The sequence below is a fragment of the Antedon bifida genome, chromosome 7 (assembly GCF_963402885.1).
Source record: "Antedon bifida chromosome 7, ecAntBifi1.1, whole genome shotgun sequence".
NCBI lineage: Eukaryota > Metazoa > Echinodermata > Crinoidea > Comatulida > Antedonidae > Antedon > Antedon bifida.
Window position 1 is genome coordinate 3,543,957 of NC_136232.1, and position 21,504 is coordinate 3,565,460.

At 34.7% G+C, this 21,504-nt stretch overlaps 3 protein-coding genes across 3 annotated transcripts; all 3 read left to right on the forward strand.

Annotated features, from left to right (window-relative positions):
* The first annotated feature begins 201 nt into the window (after positions 1-201).
* Positions 202-5,222, forward strand: LOC144848053 (coactosin-like protein). Its single transcript, XM_078704720.1, has 4 exons — positions 202-602; positions 1,207-1,289; positions 2,742-2,899; positions 3,047-5,222. The coding sequence occupies exons 1-4, from the start codon at positions 484-486 to the stop codon at positions 3,152-3,154; spliced, it is 468 nt and encodes a 155-aa protein (XP_078560846.1). The 5' UTR covers positions 202-483; the 3' UTR covers positions 3,155-5,222.
* A 1,215-nt stretch (positions 5,223-6,437) lies between these two features.
* On the forward strand, positions 6,438-8,719 carry LOC144847939 (coactosin-like protein). Its single transcript, XM_078704538.1, has 4 exons — positions 6,438-6,614; positions 7,372-7,454; positions 7,854-8,011; positions 8,377-8,719. The coding sequence occupies exons 1-4, from the start codon at positions 6,535-6,537 to the stop codon at positions 8,482-8,484; spliced, it is 429 nt and encodes a 142-aa protein (XP_078560664.1). The 5' UTR covers positions 6,438-6,534; the 3' UTR covers positions 8,485-8,719.
* An 11,997-nt stretch (positions 8,720-20,716) lies between these two features.
* Positions 20,717-21,292, forward strand: LOC144848362 (uncharacterized). The gene has a single exon (XM_078705083.1). It carries the CDS (start codon positions 20,717-20,719, stop codon positions 21,290-21,292), a length of 576 nt encoding a protein of 191 aa, XP_078561209.1.
* Positions 21,293-21,504: the final 212 nt, after the last annotated feature.

The following is a 21,504-nucleotide window of genomic DNA, read 5'->3' on the forward strand; positions in this document are numbered from 1 at the left end:
ATCTAGGTCAAATGATGCTTAATTCGTTCCATTTTTTGTTTAACAAAGGAAGAGTGAACTCTTTCCTGGTTGAACCAACTTTGATCACAATTGCACCTACTTGTGATTGGCTAAAAAGGTTCATTTTGTGTTGCTGAAGAGTCACAAGAGTAAAATACCTTTTTTTGCTGTTGCTTTTTACATTTTAGGTTTCGAGTAAGCCTACGTTCCAATCTAATCTTGTCGGTGGTCAATACGTCATTGTCATCAGTATGCATACTTTTGGATTAATACGTTATAGTCAGCTGGTTATGGTCTAAAATAGTATTTTTGTTCGAACCTTGCCTTTCAGAAAACAACAATAATCACTGACTTTGTAACTTCTTTTGTCCACGGGTTAACGTACTGTGTTAGTTTGACTAAACAAACACTCGTAAGCCTTGTTCCGCATACAGCACAGTCGCGCCCAGTCTTGCCAAAGTAACTTATAATAATTATTACAACATGAATGTGTTAGCGTTAATTACCGCACTTTTAGCAGCCAGAAGCTTAGCTCCAGAAAATGAAGAGAAGATTAGTGCTGCATACGAAGATGTTAGGTCAGATGCAACAGAAACAACTTGGTGAGTAGGCAGTGGTGGTCCAACCCAGTTCTATGTGATTTAATCCAGTTTAAACTCTCTGTCGTTGGTATGCACCTACTAACTGTATTCTACCAATAGTAACCAAACTCAACTCAATTTGATAATTTTAATGTTACTGGTTTATATATTTACCCAATTTTCGGGGCTTTATCACCTACTACAATATTTGCCCATCATAGAATAGGCCTAATTGCATCTCATTGAATCAAATGTGGTGCAATGTATCATGTAAGGTTATGTTAAGGGTTAGGTTATGGTGAGTCATGGGAACACATTATGAAACACATGTGATGTTGTATTACCATTTACAGTATTCCTAGGATACTGGAAAATTCTTAGATATAGTACCGTGAATCGGGTATATTAGATAACAATAGATTTAATTTAAAGACATTGTTCTGATTATTATGTTACTATGTAAACATCTGACTGTACTTTGTGGTCATACCTGGTACTTCGTATCTGCCTGGAAAATACCAGTATTGTTAGAATGTACTGTAAATTCTAATAGCTAATGCGTCAAGCAAACACAATATTCACAATTTGATGCCTAAAATGAATGTTTTTATTTTATCTATTTCAGGCTTATGTGTGTTTACGAAGGTAAGGAGATTGTTTTGTCAGGAACTGGTTCTGACTATGACGACTGTCTCGCACAATTAGGAGGTATGCACCATTTATTAAATAATTCGAGCAGTTATTATTTATCACGTACATTATCTTTTTTTCTCTATTTTACTTAAATTTACCTTGGAGAATTTGACTCAATGTTCGACGTCATAACTGAAAACTCTTCTTCTACGTAGGCCTAAATGCGGCGAAATGTAAGGTGGTGGTGATGGCCATTATATTTCTCAGACCTATGAAAAGTCTTTGACTGAGGTGATCTTTGGAATTAAATATAACTTTTACGGTATTTTATTTTTTTTAAATAAATAAATGTTGATTCAGCAACAACATATTGAAATTTGATCAAAATCGAACAAAGGTATGCGATATACGGTGTAAAGAATATGATTAGAGACTTTACAAAACACGACGGGAAGCTACAGGAGGACGGTGCTCATGAATAATTTATGCATGAGCTTTAACAAAGTGGGCGGAGCTTAGCGTGAAATTCCGTCGTCTTAATTTTTGAAGACGATAAAGTTGCCATTTTCCCGTTTACGGAGAACGACTAGAAAAAAGTATTATAGGCCTAACCTTAAATATACAGTTTAAATTACACTTAAACGTGGAATTTTCAAAACTCTAAATAATATTTAAACTTCTAATTTAATTGTTTAATGAAATAACATTTTAATTGGGTTAAAATGGCTGTGTTAAAAGCGGCGTTTGAATGCGAGGCCCATAATAGCTAGGAAGGCTAGGCGCGCCACGAGACATGGGAGGGAGAGACTGCCGGTGAAGACGATAAAGTTGCCATTTTCCCGTTTACGGAGAACGACTAGAAATAATGTATTATAACCGTAAATATACAGTTTAAATTACACTTAAACGTGGAATTTTCAAAACTCTAAATAATATTTGAACTTCTAATTTAAGGGATAGGGTTAGTACAGTATTAGTTAGTTGTACAGTATTTGACAGAATGATGTGTTTATATAAAGATTTTTTTCTTTTATTACTAAAAATATATTCATTTCATAATTTTCATAACGTAACAACAGTACATCTCCTTAAATGTTAAGTTTTTAACACATTAAGTTAGCGTATTAATTTCTTAGCGTATTCATTTTCTTAAACATATTCATTTCTTAACATAATCATTTTAGCATACCTTTCTTAACACAATTTATATTTTGGCATATTCATTTCTTAACATAATCATATTTTAGCATTCATTTCTTAACATAATAATTTTCTAGCATATTCATTTTTTAAGCACAATCAAAATCATGTGTTTATATAAAGATGATTATGCGCGTGCTAAGCGTTACCAAGTCAGTGAACGCGTGATTTGAATCAGATTTTTAAAAATGTGTGAAATTTCAGTCTTCTTGCGTTTCCTTTTTGTGTGGCAATAGGTCTTTTTAGACATTTATAAAACACCTTTAATCGTAAAGCATGCAAGTGGTGAGACCACATATATTTTGAGTTTTAATCGAACTGTTTCAGATGGCATGAGGGCATATGTGTATCTTCGAGTAGAAACTGGAGACGAGATGAACAGGAGAGCAAAGTTTGCATTCATCACATGGATAGGACCCGCTGTTACCCCGCTGAAGAAGGCTAGGGTCAGTACAGATAAGGCCTTTGTAAAAGAAATATTGAAGGTAAGTTTCCTGAATGTGCTGGTATTCAGAGTGCTACCATATTAGGCTAACGGGGATTGGTTACAATCCAATTGTAGCAACTCTTTAAATAATAAGTGCTATTGTCCCATTTATTTGTTTTGCAATGTTTTTTTTTTCTTTTTTTAGAATTTTACTAAAGAGATTCTGGCAGATGAGAAATCCGAATTGAAGTTGGAAACAATAACAAATGCATTGAATAAGGCGAGTGGCGCTAGCTATGGAACTGGCCAGTAGGCAACAAAAGAAGCGACATTACTTTTACTCATTTCTTGCGTTTCTTCACCATGTCGGAAGAATCAGCAACTTAAATAGTTCTAATATATTGTTAGTATCGTGGGCCTAGAGTCAGAACTGTCTATGTCCAAAACTGACGTTTTGAGAAAAAGAGGTTTCAAAGTTTGATTATGTCTTACAAATAAAAAAATCTAGGCTAAACAATAATACTCAAGAATTATGTTACTAATACTCAGTCAAAGTTGATGTTTGGGCCTCATACTCGTTCTTCCCTTGGGTGGGCCAAAAATGGCCAAAAATCATCAAAAATGGACATAACCAGTTATGGTCGAAAAAAAAAATAACACAATGGACATAATAAGTCAGACATAGTGACTATTTTGGTTCATTTAAATCACAAAAATTCACCAAAGAAGTGAGAAACAACTTGAAAATGATAATACGGAAGAGACAGCTTGGACCACCGCTGCATACAGGAATCCAATGTAAAAGATATGTCTATGTCCCACAAAAATTTAAAAAAATCATGCCAGAACTGACCATGTCCCAACATAGACAGTTCTGGCATAAATCAAAATCATATATAATATGGACATAGACTTAATTTACTTTGTCTAACGCCCCCTATTTTGAAGGGAGTGGACATAGTCACTTCTGGCAGAGAAAGTATATCCAAGAACATAACTAATAGAGGGTTTAACTCATTTTTGCTCTAATTGGACATAGACAGTTTTGGCACCAAGACCACGGTATAATATAAGTATATATAAAGTTTAGTTAATAACCACTGTGATTGCGAATCATTCGTTTAAATAAAAATATAGAGCTTTCTCTACTCAGACTGAATTAATATAATACAATTCGTAAAAACACCGATATGTGACAAACAAATTTTCAATAGGAATAAAGTCTACTTCAAGTACGCACAAATTTTACCAAATTGTAAGTTACAATATAATGATTACAATACAAAGTACTGTATCCTGATTCAACTAATGCCTAAAGTATAATTATTTAAGATTTATATATTCAATATTGAGCTATATTTACGGTACACTAATAAACTGTCCATATTTATTGCTGCGTCACTTAGCAGCTATCCAAATTCTGGACGCTTCATTTATTATTATTATTTTATCTGTACATGATGATTCTGTATTGCAGCAAAATGTATGAGGCCTAGAATTTATTTTTATGCCGTTTTAATATATATTAGTTTTTAAATTTTAATTACCACTTTGGTTCTTGTATTTGACATGCTTTTTTCATTATTTTTATTTTGAAACAACTTTGTTGATTGTACAGGGTAATTTTATGTTATTATAATTTTAATCACTTGCATTGTAATGTATGTAGGGGTTTTGTAATAGTAGGTTACATATTGTACTTTTGAAATTGTTCTTTTCTTTGTTAGTACGGCACCTTTATTTATAAGTGTGCCGCTGTTATATAAAAGCGTATGTTCAATCTACTATTATTATATATAGGTATTTATTCATAAAAAAACACATAAATAGTACAAACAGAAGGCAGCCAACGGCTGAATAATTCTGCAAACAACGTACAAAGTAAAAATTCAAAAGAATCAAACAACAATATAATAATATACAAGTACACAGTAAATCAAATCATTAAAAAGCCGTTGAAATTCTTTAAAATTCAGTCATAAACCAAGGCATGCGGTAATCATTAATTCATTCATTATTATTAATAAACCTACAAAGTTTTAGTTGTAGAAGCTTCATTCATTCTATCAATAATGGGATGGTAGAGCGTTTCCAACGATTAGTTTTACACAATGGGGCATCCAGCAAATTAATATTTCTCAAATTGCGACCGCGGTTACGATAAGGGGGAAGCATATCACGATAGAGTTTAGAGAGTAGTAGCCCCTTCCCAAACTTCATCATCAAGTTATCTCTTCTGGCTTCAAGGGAACATAATCCAGACATGGATAAAGCATTTTCATAACTGATGTAATTAGCACCGTAAATACATCTTAGAGCTCTCTTCTGTACCCTTTCAATTCTAGTACATTGGATATTGGTTAATGGGCTATGCCACAAGGGACACGCATATTCCAAAATTGGACGTATGTACGTAGTAAAGACATTTAACAGGCCAAAGCTTTCCTAAGAATGGAAAGGGTAAAAAGTCGTTTAGATGCTTTAGAAACACATTCATTAACTTGAATTGATTAACAGAATCGTGTGATCCACACGATCAAAAGCCTTGGTGAAGTCTATGGCACATAGATTCACAAACTTTATTATTGCTTGTCAGATCCGAACGTCATTGTTGGCAGGCGACGATTGTACACTGCATTTTGTAATACCACTTTCCCACATTAGCCTATTTTCCACTAGGTGAATTTGCGTAGAGAGGGATTTGGGAGATGGAAACGGCGTTTTTTGTAAGAAATATTTCTTGTTTACATGTATTTTTACATACTTAGACATTTTCGCGCTGCGGCTTTAGCCAGCTATGACTCAAGAGGACATACTCATTAAGAAGCTTTATCATCGCCGTATACCTATAGTTCTAAGGCCGACAGTTTTAAGAATTTGTAAACTCGACTATAATGTATAGTTCCCAGCTGCTGGACCCAAAAAAACGTCTGGGAAAAGAGAGTCTATGAGGGCTCACGGTTGAACGATTTTGGATTCTCGCCCTTTGATTGGTTGACGCAAATCAACAGACTACAGAAGAATTTTCTCACTTGTACCGCCGTGAAGTCACATTGTCTCTAGAATTCAGTTGCATGCCTACAGGTTATATTATATTTTTTGTTCGGGGTCTATAGAAACTAAAATGTGTCGCTTTCCTAAGAAATAAATGAATTTTAAGTGATAATTGTTGTTATTCCATCATCCTTACGCATACGTGTACGCGCACATCACATGTTTGTCAAACTATTTTTGGTTCTTCGGGTGCGTGTTATTTTTCAGTGTTCAATCAGGGAAATTTGATTTACAACGTGATTTCTACGTGTTTATTTTTAGTTTTATAGTCATATACAAATGAACAAAACTGTTACAAAATAAACGAAGGCTTCTTAGCGGTGCATGCTCCGTTAAGATGGCATGTGTCTACTTTTCAAAACGAGCGCGAATGCAGATTAGTGACGTGTCACAACTTGCCAGCCAATCGATCTCAGAGACCGCTGGTTAGGCCGGGTTATTGGATGTTACGTAGATGACATTGAGCCGCCTTAGAATCCAATGGTAATGACCAATCATGTGCCTTACTAGAAATGCAAGTATGCACGTGATTTCGGGTATTATGTAAAGCAATTGAGTGTTTTGTTCCTCAAATACCTGTCTGCCTTTCTAAAAAATAAATATCTCCTGTCACATATCGCAAACATTACTTATTACAACATGAGTAGTCCTATTTCAGACGAAGAACAGGTTAATACTGCATACGAAGATGTTAGGTCTGATAGTACGGACACAATATGGTAAGTAAATGTTATAAATTTGAGATTGGAACACAGGTTCGAACTGTAAAAATGGTACGGTAGTTGACGTTGCACTTGATTGCTCTAGCAGTTTACCTGTATAGCAGCCAAACTTACTGTACTATAAATGAAATCATATATAATCCAATGCAATTATGTAAAATTTAACTATTCTATGAATGATATAAATCAAACTCCAACAACATTAAATATAGCCTATAGTTAAACTATTAAGAAGTATAGTACATAGGTATAATTCAAATCAGAGTGTGCAAAAAATGCTGGACCAGTGATTACCGCCTACACAGACGAGCGGTAAAACGGTAATAACAATGTATATAATCTGTGTGGAGCGGACAGGCCGTTTCTATTCAGGATATAGGTATAGATTCTACGTGGGACAAGTTACGCGGTTTTCGGCTTACCGCTAGCTCTCGTCTGGCCAGTTTACACGCAGACGAGAGAGGTATCGGTAAACGGCAAACCACGTGCTTGTACAACGTAGAATCTGTATACCGTATCTATCCTGAGCGCATTTCCGCTCTCACAACCACCTGTCCGCTCTTCGTTTCGTGTAAATGGTCATAAGAACTAATATAGATTTCCATATTTTTTCCTTTACTGTAAATTGCCTGTATAAGTAGTGGCGCAAACAGTTTGGATCCAACTTTGTAACACATAGAAACCGTTTATTCATATTATAATGTGTTAAGCGCTATATTAACATTGTTTATAACACATTATTCATGTATTTCAGGCTTTTGTGTCTTTACGAAGGTAAGGAGATTGTTTTGTCAGGAACTGGTTCTGACTATGATGACTGTCTCGCGCAATTAGGAGGTATGACTGCTCTGTCTACACTATAAAACTAGTTTGACAAAAAAAGTGTGATGTGCCCATATATTGTAGTTATATGACATCTTCATTTCCATATATGGGCACTTCACATTTTTTTTCACATAAAGTTTGATAGTGTAGCATAGTAGTATCGATACAAAATCAATTATAATATATTTATTTTAAGAGTAAGAATAATTTTAATGATTAATTTGTAATTTGTTGTATTGTAGAAGAGATGTGCAATTGTATTTTCAAATGTATGATTGTAGATTACATTACTTATATTGCTGTACATTCAACAATGTTCACTTTCTTGCCAATACAGAATTTGGCCAAAGTGAATTCACAAAAGATTACCAGTAGTAATTATATCTATGGCTCATTGATGAATTATTTTAGAGGACGTAAGGGCATATGTATATCTTCGAGTAGAAACTGGCGACGAGATGAGCAGGAGAGCAAAGTTTGCATTTATCACATGGATAGGACTCGCTGTTAGCCCACTGAAAAAGGCTAAAGTCAGTACAGACAAGGCCTTTATGAAAAAGATATTAACCGTAAGACACCTAAAGCTTTGTGTCTACACTATCAAACTTTGTGACAAAAAAATGTGATGTGCCCATGTAATGGACATGATGATGTCATATCACTACCATATTTGGTCATATCACTACCATATTTGGGCACATGACATTTTTTTTCAAACTAGTTTGATAGTGTAGACAGAGCTTAACATACTTTGTTTATTTTATGTATAGTAGGCCTATCCAATGTTTAAAAAATCGTAATGTATAAAAATATAGTGTAATATACGGTATACACTTGAAAATGGATTTTACACAATAACATCATGGCAATAGCGAAGTTATAAATATTTTTTTTATTTGGTTTTTCATTTATTTATTTATTTTCTTTCTTTCAGCAATTCGGTAAAGAGATTCTGGCAGATGAAAGATCTGAATTGAAATTAGAAAAGATTGAAAAGATTTTAGAATCGGCATCAGGCGCTGCCTATGGCACTGGCAGATAAGAATTGATTTAGACGGCTCGACAAAGCGTTTGCATTAGCGAATTATTGTAGTTAGCTCAATTTCTTACGTCACACCTTATGGAAATGACTAATGAATACGTACCAGTATTGTTTTTTGTGACGTTTCATGAGGGGTCCTCTTTTTACGAAAAGAAATATCGCATCCAGGGTACTGCTATTTGCACTTTATTATATACATAACCAATTTAGAGGAATAAACTGTTGTCTGAGCATATGTGATTGTTGTGATACCATTGAAATTTTTGTGCGAGTTTATTAATTTTTGTTTTATTTAGAGGTAGGTGAGGAGAGTTGAAGCTATTATGCGGGGAAATCATTAGGCGCAGGAGCCCCGGATAGCGTTACGTTTGAAAACCCCAAAAAGTGAGGTTTTCAACCATTAGCGGCATGACTGATGTGAGTGATTAATGTGTTTTACGGACGGTTTCAAGGACTATCCTACCAGTGGGCTGTTCACTGGTCAAATGATTGACACTTTGTATCACCGTTTGTAACTGGAGCTGTGACGACCTTTGTAACTGGAGCTGTGACGACCTTGCAAGAATACTAGGCCAGAATTTTTAATTGAAAAGTGCCTTGGTATTAACATGGAGATGGAAACAAATTTTTCTATCTTTCTTTCTAAAATAAATGGTCACTATAGTTTCAAACTAGGCTTAGTCCACCACATTAGTAATTACGAATCGAAACCTAAATTAAAATTGTTGGTATTCTTTGGCCGTTGTTTGATTAATTACATCTTCATGCCATGTTTTTTTTTCTAATGATTTGGCGATACGCTCCTATATTAATTAGGCCTACTAGCAGAGGGTTCGATGAGTTTTGAAAAGTTATGGAAATGTGGTCTAACATATAGCAATTCAGTTTTTTAAGGCCCTTCTTCCTTTCCGAGCCTTTGGAAATATTAAAAAGTTATATTAATATAATATATTCTGTGTTTTCATGTTTTGAGAAATTGTATATTATTTCAGATGTTTCGGGCTGCGTTTTTATTTGTTTCGCGCTTCGTCTTGTTGGCAAAAGTAACTCTCGACTTCCGCTCGAGCTTTCTCCGTACATACCGATAATTAATATGATTATTCATTTCATTTTTTGTACATTATTAAAAAATAGCATACAGAACCCCATACGGAACATACTCTGCTCTGAGAAAACACTTGTGGGCGATTCCCCGAATACGAAATGATGGAATAGCTTTGGAGACTTTGACTTTGGAGTACCGCAAATTTATATCAACAAATATGTAACTTGTTTAGCACGTTTAAAATGGATAGCAAAACATATTCAAAAAAAAAAACCTGAATTATTTCAAACAGACAGCACATTAGTTCAAACGGATAGCACAATAGATAGCACAATCCAATGGATATAGTACTGTACATTCTATACGGATTATCGGGTAGCACATTCTTTCAAATGGATAGCACATTCTTTCAAATGGATAGCACATTCTTTCAAATGGATAGCACATTGGGTAGCACAATCCAATGGATATAGTACTGTACATTATTCTATACGGATTATCGGGTAGCACATTCTTTCAAATGGGTAGCACATTATTTCAAATGGATAGCACATTATTTCAAATGGATAGCACATTGGGTAGCACAATCAAATGGATATAGTACTGTACATTATTCTATAAGGATTATCGGGTAGCACATTCTTTCAAATGGATAGCACATTCTTTCAAATGGATAGCACATTATTTCAAATGGATAGCACATTAGGTAGCACAATCAAATGGATATAGTACTGTACATTATTCTATACGGATTATCGGGTAGCACATTCTTTCAAATGGATAGCACATTATTTCAAATGGATAGCACATTAGGTAGCATAATCAAATGGATATAATTGTACTGTACATTATTCTATACGGATTATCGGGTAGCACATTATTTCAAATGGATAGCACATTATTTCAAATGGATAGCATGGATTGGGTAACACATTGCATCAAATGGGAGCCTACTGTACAGTTATTCTATTGAATTGAATTGAAATATATATTTATACTGGGTAACCTCTTCAGTCAAAGACTGGTCTTCCAGAGGGCCCAGTTGGTGATCAGTGGCTGTGATGTACTAATACACCGGGGTAACCCCCTACTCGTCTCGAAAGATGTACTAGGTTCTTTAGGTGCATACGAGCTAGATGTGTATTCTATTATATTATTTTTTATTTTATTATTACTTGTATAGCGCACATTTATACAACATAATCAGCGGCGCTTCACATCAATTAGTATCGTAACATTGTTTGAAATATAGTGCTTTTAAATGTTTTTTAAACTGATTATAGTCGTCTAAGTGTTTAATGTGACTCGGTAATCTGTTCCAAATTTTGGGTCCTGCTACGGCGAACGAACGGTCAGCAAATGTCTTTCGTTTAGTTCGTGGGATTATCGGGTGTAGCACATTAAAATTGAGAGGACATAAGATGGACACCATCATATATTATTAAGGGGCGAAACAGACAATCCTTCTGAGGGGACACTCCTATAAAGGGGACATTAAGGGGACGGGGAACATTTAAGCTCAGTGCCAATGTTCACTCAATATTTTTTCCATCACAAAATAACAAAAAAGACGAAATATTTATATCTATTTATCGTTATTAAATAAAAATGAATATCATAATAACTAGCCAAGACACACAAGTGCTGACACAATTTTATGTTCAAAATTATCTACTCAAAAAACTAATTCGTTGTCATTTTAATTATCCAATAGAGATAGATAAAAACTCTAAAAACTACCTGCTCAAGTTCGACCAGCACTGGTCAAACGGGTCGCAAACGGGGCACCACCACCGGACCCTGGTTAATTTCCTTGTAAAAATACAGAAACATGGTAAAGTGGCATTTGACCAGATGTCCTGGTAAATGACGACTACACTAATTGGTCAGTTACCAGACATTCATGGTTTGGAAATGGAAAATGGTCTTAGAGTTGGTAAGCATGCGAACATCGTAGGAATTTTGCCAAAATTAGAAAATTGGGCGCCATGCTTGGACAAAATATGCAAATCATACAAACAGGCAATTTGAGGGTGCAGCTATGGCCATAATATCCTACAATTATAAACGAATAAAGTAAGAAAACAATGACGAACTCACTATACACCCAAACCAATGGGACGGACATCTAATAGACAAATGCACATTATTTCCAGTGTGATATTTGAACCTGATGATAAAGTGTCATCTTGATGCTGTTCTTATAGCCGCAGCTCCTTTCAGCCGCAGCTCCTTTCAACTCGATTCAGACGATATCAAAAGACCGTAAATTATAAAAATATAGGCCTACTGGTAAAAAAAACAACTGAAAAATACATCGGAAAAAATGCTATTTATATAAATTATATTAATATTTTGTCTTATGTTGCTTGTGTATGCGTTCACGTAAGACTATAAACGGTGTTGAATGCCCAAATCATTTGCATAATAATAATAATTAGTAATACTACTGCAGGTGTATTATTATGCACGTACCACCTTCAAGGTAAGTCGCACGGTAAGCGACTGGAAAACAAGACTAACGGTTTAAGCATGACATGAGAGGAGAGAACGAAAACAACTAGTACAACGTGTTGCGTTTGAACATAACGATAAGAAATCGTTTGAGAAATTGTTGTCGTAATAATTTATCGAAAGAACAAATTGAGTATTTATGTTAGGCCTATTTTTACTAGGCTTATAAAGTTATGACCCGTTTGTCAGGAATGTTATCGCTATCACTAGCCTAGCCTTTCTTTTGCTAGGCCTAGAGAAACACTCAAGAAACAAACAAGCCAAGATCATATGACATTGACAGCGACGTGTAGTGCTAGTGGCGGTGCAGTGAAGATGACCATAAAATATTAACGACAACATGGACCGGCTCAGGTAAATTATGTAGATAAATAATATTCTATATATCTAAAAGATCATATAAGTTTGATTTCCAATGCATCATATTAACTATGTGAATAATACAGTTAAACGAAACATATAAAAATATAAATTTAATATATTATAAATTAAATAGTTAAAGTTAATATGATGGTCAACCCATACGTATTATTTTATTAAGGTGAAAATTAACGCCTAAAGTGGTAATGCTGTATTTATAATTCCACATTCCTTACCGCAAGCTTAAATTCAATTTTAGGGTACAATTTCTCCTTTGTATATAGGCCCTATATCATGCTACAGATTTTGGAAACATTTGGTATTGTTCCATAAACAGACATCATCCCAATGTAACTGGGGTAATAGAGCGTTATATAAAAAACAATATTATATTACACATTTCTATACTTCTGGGTTGCTCCCCCATTTCTTCCCATTTAAAATGTTTTTACTACATTCTGAATGTTCTCCTGTTTTTTATGGCCTTACCATTATACTTGATCATTTCTACTTTGTGGAATGTGTCTGTCCAAGAGATGCGTTATTGTTACACATTGAGATAGCGAGTGAGGTGCGGATGCTCTTCTTTTGGGATAACTCCTTTCTTTGTGGTGCTACCCCTTTCCTTGGCATAACCATGATCTGATTGGTTCACTTGTTTTGGAGGTCGTCCAGTTATTAAGGCTCGCCTTCCTCCCAATGGAACCCTGCGACTCGCTATGGCAGTCGGCTGCACCCCAATTTTGGTAGTCGTTTAGAGGCATTTCTTCGCTCTGATTTTAATTTGCCTTGCAGCAGAGTGCCCATTATATTTACCGAAAGTAGCCAATGCAGAGACTAAAGCAGCATCTGTAGTGATATTGTCAAACGCGGACATGAATTTCCTTATAGGGGCTTTGTAAACATCATTATGTTCATTCACCTTCTTGCTGAGCTTTTCAAATATTGATTTCAATCTTTCTTGATCGTCAGTCTGGTCATCGTCAGCCTGGTCAAAAGCATGTGTAATTTACTTCATCAATATGCTCATGTTTACAAACTTCATGATGGTATTCTGCAGGTATGATGTAACTGATTGTAATTGAATTATTTAATATTTTTAATAAATTATTCATAATATTATTAATTTATTCATAATTATTACTATTCATATTATTATTAGTATCATTAATTATCATCATCATCATTATCATTACATTTAATTATTATTAAATGAATTATTGATTGATTATTGATTATTATTAATACATCAGTACATTGCGACTGCGCTCATCGCTGATGCTAGTGTGTAGTTAGTAGTAGCAATGGCATACTGTAGCCTACCCAACCCTCTATTTGTTTTCCAATCTGATGAAATCATTTAATATGCCATTTCTTCTTCTTCTTATCATATAAAAATAATATTTATAATAGGCCTAGCCTATATTATTGTGGGCATGGTAACAAACTCACCTGACTGAAAGCGTTTGCAAAGGAGGTTCATCCTCTCTAAACTAGCCTCCTCAGGCTAGGCGCCAAGGCTTAGATAGATAGAGAGGCGCGAAAATCAACACGATATAATGAAATTATAATAAAGCATAACTGACCTCTAATTTTTCATAGATTACATCGCGTCCTACATCTTCCTCATCATCATCACAAATTTCGCATTTGGATACCGTCATTTTTATCTTTTTTATATTGCGAAAAAGTTTTCTTCTTCTGTGTAACTTTATTTTTTCATAATGTTGCGCGAGAAAGGTGACGTAATCGCGATCAATGTAATGCGCATGCGCAAATGACTCTGACTGGGATACCTACGAAAAAAAAATTTGCTGGGTAGGTCATGTCACGGTTGAGGATTTCTAACAGTGCCTCTGATTGGTCAAGCGGAAATGCATGCTACACACAGTGCGAAAAGTTTCAAAGGAAAATTCCACAGGTCCCTTTCGTGTAAAGATTACATGGTAAAATAATTGATTAATTACAATCCTATTTTAATCCATCATCATCGTGTCGTCGCGAGAACGTAATAAATACAACAAAGACGTACGTATTGTTCTTGATTAATAAAAGTACTTGCGCAGGGAGCTAGGCTAGGCCTACTAGCTAGGCTGTGTAGGCCTAAGTAGACAGAAAGTAGCCAGCGAAAATGTGAAATGTCAAAGTAGATGGTCGAATGCGCTGGTTGCCGGCTACTAATGAAACCCCTGACAAGATACTCAAATACCTGTAATAAATTCATAATATCTGTTGTTTCTTTCACTAGCAGGCCAAAATTTAAAGCTACTACTGTACGTAGATCATGTAATCAATCCATGTTGCATGTCTTGGAATCTTCCATCAAGGGCCAACTGGATACCAGAAATGATTTTGACACAGACCCTAAAAGGTTCTCTCCTTTAAAACAACCATCATCATCTACAATATTTTCTCTAATGACCTGCAGTGTTGGTGTCATTTTCCTAAAATTACAAACATATAATGTTAATATATTTCTTTCAGTTTTCAGCAGTTAAGTTTAAAAACAGATTTTCTGTATTACATGACTGACTTTGTTTTATAGTCTGCTGACTCAAATCGATGCAGCAGCATACACTACAGTCGAACTTGATTTCTGTTCAGTCAATGACAATTTTGATAGAATTTGTACTATGTCATATATGAACTGCACAAGGTTTTTACGACAGAGGTTTTTCCGAAAGTTGCTAGCTTTGGCTTTAACTTCACCAGAAACTCCTTGCTGCAATGCTGACTGTACAAAATAAGAGTACAGTAGTAAGTCATTTGCATTCAAATGTAAAAAAAAAACTTAAAATATTGAATTTAATTTGTTCTCATAATATTTAAGTAATGTAAAAATGATTGTTATTGTACCTGATTTAAATGTAACTGTAGTGGAATATAACCATCTAACACCGGTTTCAGTGCCCTTTGCACATGTGGTAGCCATCTGGTTCCACCTACATGTGTTGGAATACACTAAGTGATTTTTGGTGATTTGCTTTTCCTGCCTCTTTCAACCTACTTGTATTTTTGTAAAAAAGATCTGTCTGTTTGTTACAGAACTGTCGGTTGGCCCATCTGATATCAGAGAATAATATTTAGCTTCTTTTAAGGTGTCTTGAAGCCTGTTTTTTCAACCTAATTATGAAAAAAAGTTTAATTATTTTTCTACAGTTGTGTTGCATAGCTAAAAGGTAGGCTAGCCTTGTACTTGTTGTAGTAGGCCTATTCAGGCCTTGTCTTTTAGAAATTGTGGGCAAGTAATAAATCACTCTCCTCGATAATTTTTGGTGAGCTGTTCGTGTGCTTCAAAACGCTCTTGTACTTTTTAGGCGAGCTGTAAAAAAAAAAGACTTATTTTCACGGAATGACAATGTTAATAAAATAAAGCTTTTAACAAATTGAAAAGCATGTTTGTTTGTTTTTTTCTTGAATCTGATTATGTGCATGTTGCTGATGATTGATACAGAAATATAATTATTGGTTTTGTTTGATGTCTGGTAGGACTGATAACAAATAACAACCATAGGCACAAGTTACTATTTTACAAATGATCAAAACATTTATTGAACTTCAAAGTCTGAATCATCAGAAGCCAGTTTTACTATTTTACAAATGATATTTATTGAACTTTTTAGAAGTCTGAATCATCAGAAGCCAGTTTTACCATTTTACAAATGATATTTATTGAACTTTTTAGAAGTCTGAATCATCAGAAGCCAGTTTTACTTTTTTACAAATGATATTTATTGAACTTTTTAGAAGTCTGAATCATCAGAAACCAGTTACTATTTTACAAATGATATTTATGAACTTTTTAGAAGTCTGAATCATCAGAAACCAGTTACTATTTTACAAATAATGATATTTATTTAACTTTTTAGAAGTTCAGAATCACTATGTACCATCAAGATCATTACAATGGTCACTCAGACCGAGAGACAACTCATCACTACTTTTTGAGTCACTGTGTATTGAGGACTCTTCAGATTCTGAGGACTCTTCAGATTCTGATGACTCAGTTTCTGAGTCTACTGATGTTTGAGGACTATGTTTTCGTTTTTTCCTGATACCACCATAAGAGTTATCGTTATCTCTTCAAAGTATTTTTTTACAACAATCAAACCCTGAGTATGCGAGTGTTGTTTCAAAGTGTTTGCTTAGTTTCATTATAGCATCGATTTTATCCTGGGTGTCATTAATAGAATCAGAGTCTCCCCAATTAGCAGGATCAATCCAATACATATTTTTGTAGAGATCACTATCAAAAGATTGCATCCTAGACTTTAAACATTTACATTTTTCTGGGATTGTATGTTGTTTTAGATTGTTTCGTTGCTGTGTGTTGTCACCTGTATGTGTCATATCTCTTAAGCATACTTGTGTGTATTCTCGATTTTCCAGCTTCTTTCGCATATGATTTGGTTTTGGGAGAGAGCACCTTAAAACATTTGCTTCAACATCAAAATCATATTTATATGTACTCAATTCACTTACATTTACAACTAAATCTGAATCATCCTCTAGCAAGTCTTCAAGATTGTTAATCATAATTTTGACTTGCAAGTCTACTTCGAACACCATTACATTCCCCTTTTCGAAAGCTAGAGAAAGGGACGACAACTTTTCGAGTAGATCTCTATACAAACAAACTAAAGAGAAAAAAGAGTATTTTCTAAGCTTACACTAAGTAGATAGCCTCTCAATTTGGGCTTCAAAGCTCTGTGTGCCTTGTTACCAATAGCATTCTCAATGCATTGGGCAAAAATAACCCAGTTGTTAAGTAATATGTCTAATCCTTTTCTTTGATGATTTTTAAATCTTGTCCCGTGGACTTTAGGAAAAGAATATACCTGAACATGGCTATATAGATTTCAAAATAACGGACCCCAAATTTTCACTTTTCAGGTATATCTCTTCTAAAAAGGCACCTAGAGTTCTGATTTTAAATGGAAATTATAACGTAATGGGGTCACCAAACATATTGGTATAACTAACATTTTGATTGCATGGCGGCCATGTTGGATTTCAAAATTGCGGACTTCAAATTGTCACTTTTCAGGTATATCTCTTCTAAAAAGGCACCTAGAGTTCTGATTTTAAATGGAAATTATAACGTAATGGGGTCACCAAACATATTGGTATAACTAACATTTTGATTGCATGGTGGCCATTTTGGATTTCAAAATGGCGGACCCCCAAATTTTCATTTTTCAGGTATATCTCTGCTAAAAAGGTACACAGAGTTCTGATTTTAGGTACAAATTATATGGTTATGGGTCACCAAACATATTGGTATTTACCGGTAACTAATATTTTAATTGCATGGCGGCCATTTTTAATTTCAAAATAGCGAACTCAAAATGTTTCAGTACGGTACCTACAGTTATAATTTTAGGTACAAAGTATAATATGGTATTGAGGTCAAAAAACATATTGGTATAACGTCTTTGATTGCATGGCGGCCATTTTGAATGTAGCTCAAACCGTACTGGCTTTACACTATTTGTTTATGTTTAGTTATGCATTTAACACGGACACTTATTGTAGGTCACATTTTCCCTGGCAACCACACAGCTCTGTACATCGTAAATCATTCTTTCTGTATTTACAGTGTCCAAGATCACAGTTGGTGTGTCCACAGCTAATTAAAACCTTTGTGACATCTGATGGTTCCGGCAATGAACTCCAAACTGGACTAAAGTTGTTGCCGTCCTTCCTCCATCCTCAGTTCACTGGGTCCTGTTCAACCCTGAAGGCATGGCTTGTAGAACAGACCGTTTCACATGTTCTCTTAATGCCGCAGATGTTGGGGGATATTTTCAATAGTCTTTCCTCTTGTTGTAAAAAGATATCATCTTGCATCATTTACTGACCACTCTTTAGCATTATCTTCATAGTGCTTGTACAGTATTTATTTACTCATGATTTTTACCACATTGCCTACAATCTCTTATAACACCAGTTTTATTGTATGAACTAGTGGCACTACTACTAGCTTTTTTTTACTTGTATTCTTTTTTAAGTTTATTTATTTCATTCTCTTCTATCGCTTTACTGTTGCCTGTAATTTTTGTATTGTTCATCACGCTTTGTGGCTAGTTTTTGCTGCCTGGCATATTTCAACTGGTTTTTGTAACATTAAATCATTTTCACGAAGTACTACAATTCTGTCTTTTATTAAAGCTATCATGTAAATTATCAAATTCACACATCTTGTTTTACTTCTTACATCTTCATACATTTAGTTTATTTTTAATCCTTGTTAATTTTCCTTTCCTATTTCTTAGTATTTTTAGATCATTTTTCTTATTTTGTTTAAAATTGAAAAAATTCATCTCCTTCCCAAAATATTTTTGATTTTTTTAGTGAAGGTAAAGATAAAGACTGAGACTGAGGCCATAAGCAGGGCAAATGAAAACATCAGACCCACTTATTGGCGAAGGTATGTGTCACATCACCTTCACCTCAGTGAAAGCTAGGGCAAATTGGACCACTGGACAGCAACACTTGTTTATACTTGTTTATAGTAACTCCCATTAGAAATCCCATTAGAGCTATTATAAATTCCACAATATACCAACTCAGTGAACAGTTAATAGATTATCATATTCTCTCCAGTCTTCGGACAACCAACATTAAGTTCAATCCAATAAAGCTTATATATATTCAACAGTATAAGTGTATTACTTGTTTTAATGTAAAACAACCGTCAACGTATATCAGAAGATATTACATGGTGGCAGCGGTGGGATATAATAATAAAACCTTTGTGCTAGTACAGTTTAAAGGAATTTTTGTATCAAAAACCAACGCATCATGGCGGATAAACAACCACATATGGATTGGAACTCTGCAAACATAGGCGATTCGTTTCGGATGTTTAAACGACGAACTGAATTGTATTTTACAGTAAAGAATATTTCACAGGAGGACCGCATCAACCATCTATTATTAATGGTAGGTGAAGAGGGACTTAAAAGATTTGATTCGTGGGGACTAACCGAAGAAGATAAGGAGAATATCAATACTATTTGGGAGAAATTTGAGGAGCAAATAGAGCCACAATCGAATTTCCGTGTCTCAAGAATGTATCTTCAGAAACTAAAACAACAACCGGGTGAGTCGATTGATGACTACATTACTAAACTTAAATTCCATGCAGAAAAATGCGCATTTACAGCCGCAGAAAAAGAAACGAGAATCATAGAACAAATGACCATAGGAACCATATTTAAAGATCTCCACCACTAACAAGAAGTAAAACTCGAAAGACGAGGAAGGATGATAGAAAATAAAATAAATTGAACTATAGAATAATAATAATAATTAATAAAAACAAATATGAACTCTAATACTTATTATTGCTTAACTTTGTCGAATGAACTAAATGAAAACAACTGCTCGCAGCTCTATATGGACAGCTGAATTTTGTACAATCGAAACTACTGTATATAACTTTTTATAATCTCAAATGTAATTGCTAATATAGGACAGAAAGCTGTATATAACTAATGCTTCAAATAGCCCGAATAACTAACTAAAATTAGCGTATTCCCAAGGCACCATGTAAATTAATGAACAATTACACCTTGTACTAAAAAGGAGGGATGTCACATCACCTTCACCTCAGTGAAAGCTAGGGCAAATTGGACCACTGGACAGCAACACTTGTTTATACTTGTTTATAGTAACTCCCATTAGAAATCCCATTAGAGCTATTATAAATTCCACAATATACCAACTCAGTGAACAGTTAATAGATTATCATATTCTCTCCAGTCTTCGGACAACCAACATTAAGTTCAATCCAATAAAGCTTATATATATTCAACAGTATAAGTGTATTACTTGTTTTAATGTAAAACAACCGTCAACGTATATCAGAAGATATTACAGTATGTAGATGATGTTTTAGCTGTGGTCAAAAAAGAATATATAGAAGAATTTAACAAACATCTTGACACCATAGACCCTACTAAAAGTATCAAGTTTACTACAGAAAGAATGACCGATAACACTCTTCCGTTCTTGGACTGCCTCATTACCCTAAAAACTGACGGTACTATAAAAACTTCGATTTACAGGAAACCCACACATACTGACCAATACTTAAACTTAACTTAAACAAATCAAATCATCCTCTTGAGCACAAGCTGAGCGTCGTCAACACACTAGTGGACAGATGCCAAAACATTGTAACAACACAGCAGAGCAAAAGAGAAGAGATGAAGCACATCCGAAAGGTACTTAATATATGTGATTACCCGAATTGGACCATCGAAAAAGAAAAGAATAGTCAGAAAAAAAGGAGAAAACAAACAAGACATGCGTGGCAGCATAGCTTTACCCTATGTGAGAGGGCTATCCGAAAAGATACGTAGAACGCTCACTAGCCATAAAATTAACTCTTACTTTGTACCTCAAAACAAATTAAGACCGCATCTAGTACACCCAAAAGATAAGATTAAGCCGGAGGACACAAGTGGAGTAGTGTATGGTGTACCTTGTATGAATTGCAACTTAATATACATAGGAGAAACTGGTAGAAAACTGGGAAACAGAATAAAAGAACATAAAAAAGATGTAGAAGATCACATAAAAGGAGTTATGACAAGGTCAAGTAGAATGTCGCAATCAAACATCACACATAAATCTGCAATTACAGACCATGCTATAAAGGAAAACCATACACCTAATTGGGAGGCGAAAGTGTTAAAGAAAGAGGGAAACATCAACAAGAGAGGATGGCAAGTAGCAATTTCAATGAGAAAAACTGATAACAACATGAACAGAGACCAAGGAGGAAAGTGGCTGCCACACATATATGATGACCTGTTAGAAGTGAGACGGCCGGCCGGGGCGGACCCCTCTGGGATTTACCCAGAGGTATTCAAGAAATAGAGAGGGCGCATGTCACAACAACATCACATGACTATGCCATGATCAGTTTCGGCAAACCAAGCTGACACCACTACCTTGAAAAAGTGCGATGCTAACGCACGAAACGTTGGTAAGTTTCAACGTTTATCTTTACCTTCACTAAAAATGAAAATTTGATATCAAAAATTATTTTGTTTAATCATTTATCTTTTCAACACTGCCCTGTATAGTTC

Excerpts from the sequence above, each read along its gene's own strand:
- LOC144848053 (XM_078704720.1), top strand. The coding sequence starts at position 484 with ATGAATGTGTTAGCGTTAATTACCGCACTTTTAGCAGCCAGAAGCTTA. Across the intron at positions 603-1,206 it reads GATGCAACAGAAACAACTTG|GCTTATGTGTGTTTACGAAG; the intron begins GTGAGTAGGCAG and ends TATCTATTTCAG. Across the intron at positions 2,900-3,046 it reads TTGTAAAAGAAATATTGAAG|AATTTTACTAAAGAGATTCT; the intron begins GTAAGTTTCCTG and ends TTCTTTTTTTAG.
- LOC144847939 (XM_078704538.1), top strand. The coding sequence starts at position 6,535 with ATGAGTAGTCCTATTTCAGACGAAGAACAGGTTAATACTGCATACGAA. Across the intron at positions 7,455-7,853 it reads CTGTCTCGCGCAATTAGGAG|AGGACGTAAGGGCATATGTA; the intron begins GTATGACTGCTC and ends GAATTATTTTAG. Across the intron at positions 8,012-8,376 it reads TTATGAAAAAGATATTAACC|CAATTCGGTAAAGAGATTCT; the intron begins GTAAGACACCTA and ends TCTTTCTTTCAG.
- LOC144848362 (XM_078705083.1), top strand. The coding sequence starts at position 20,717 with ATGCGTGGCAGCATAGCTTTACCCTATGTGAGAGGGCTATCCGAAAAG.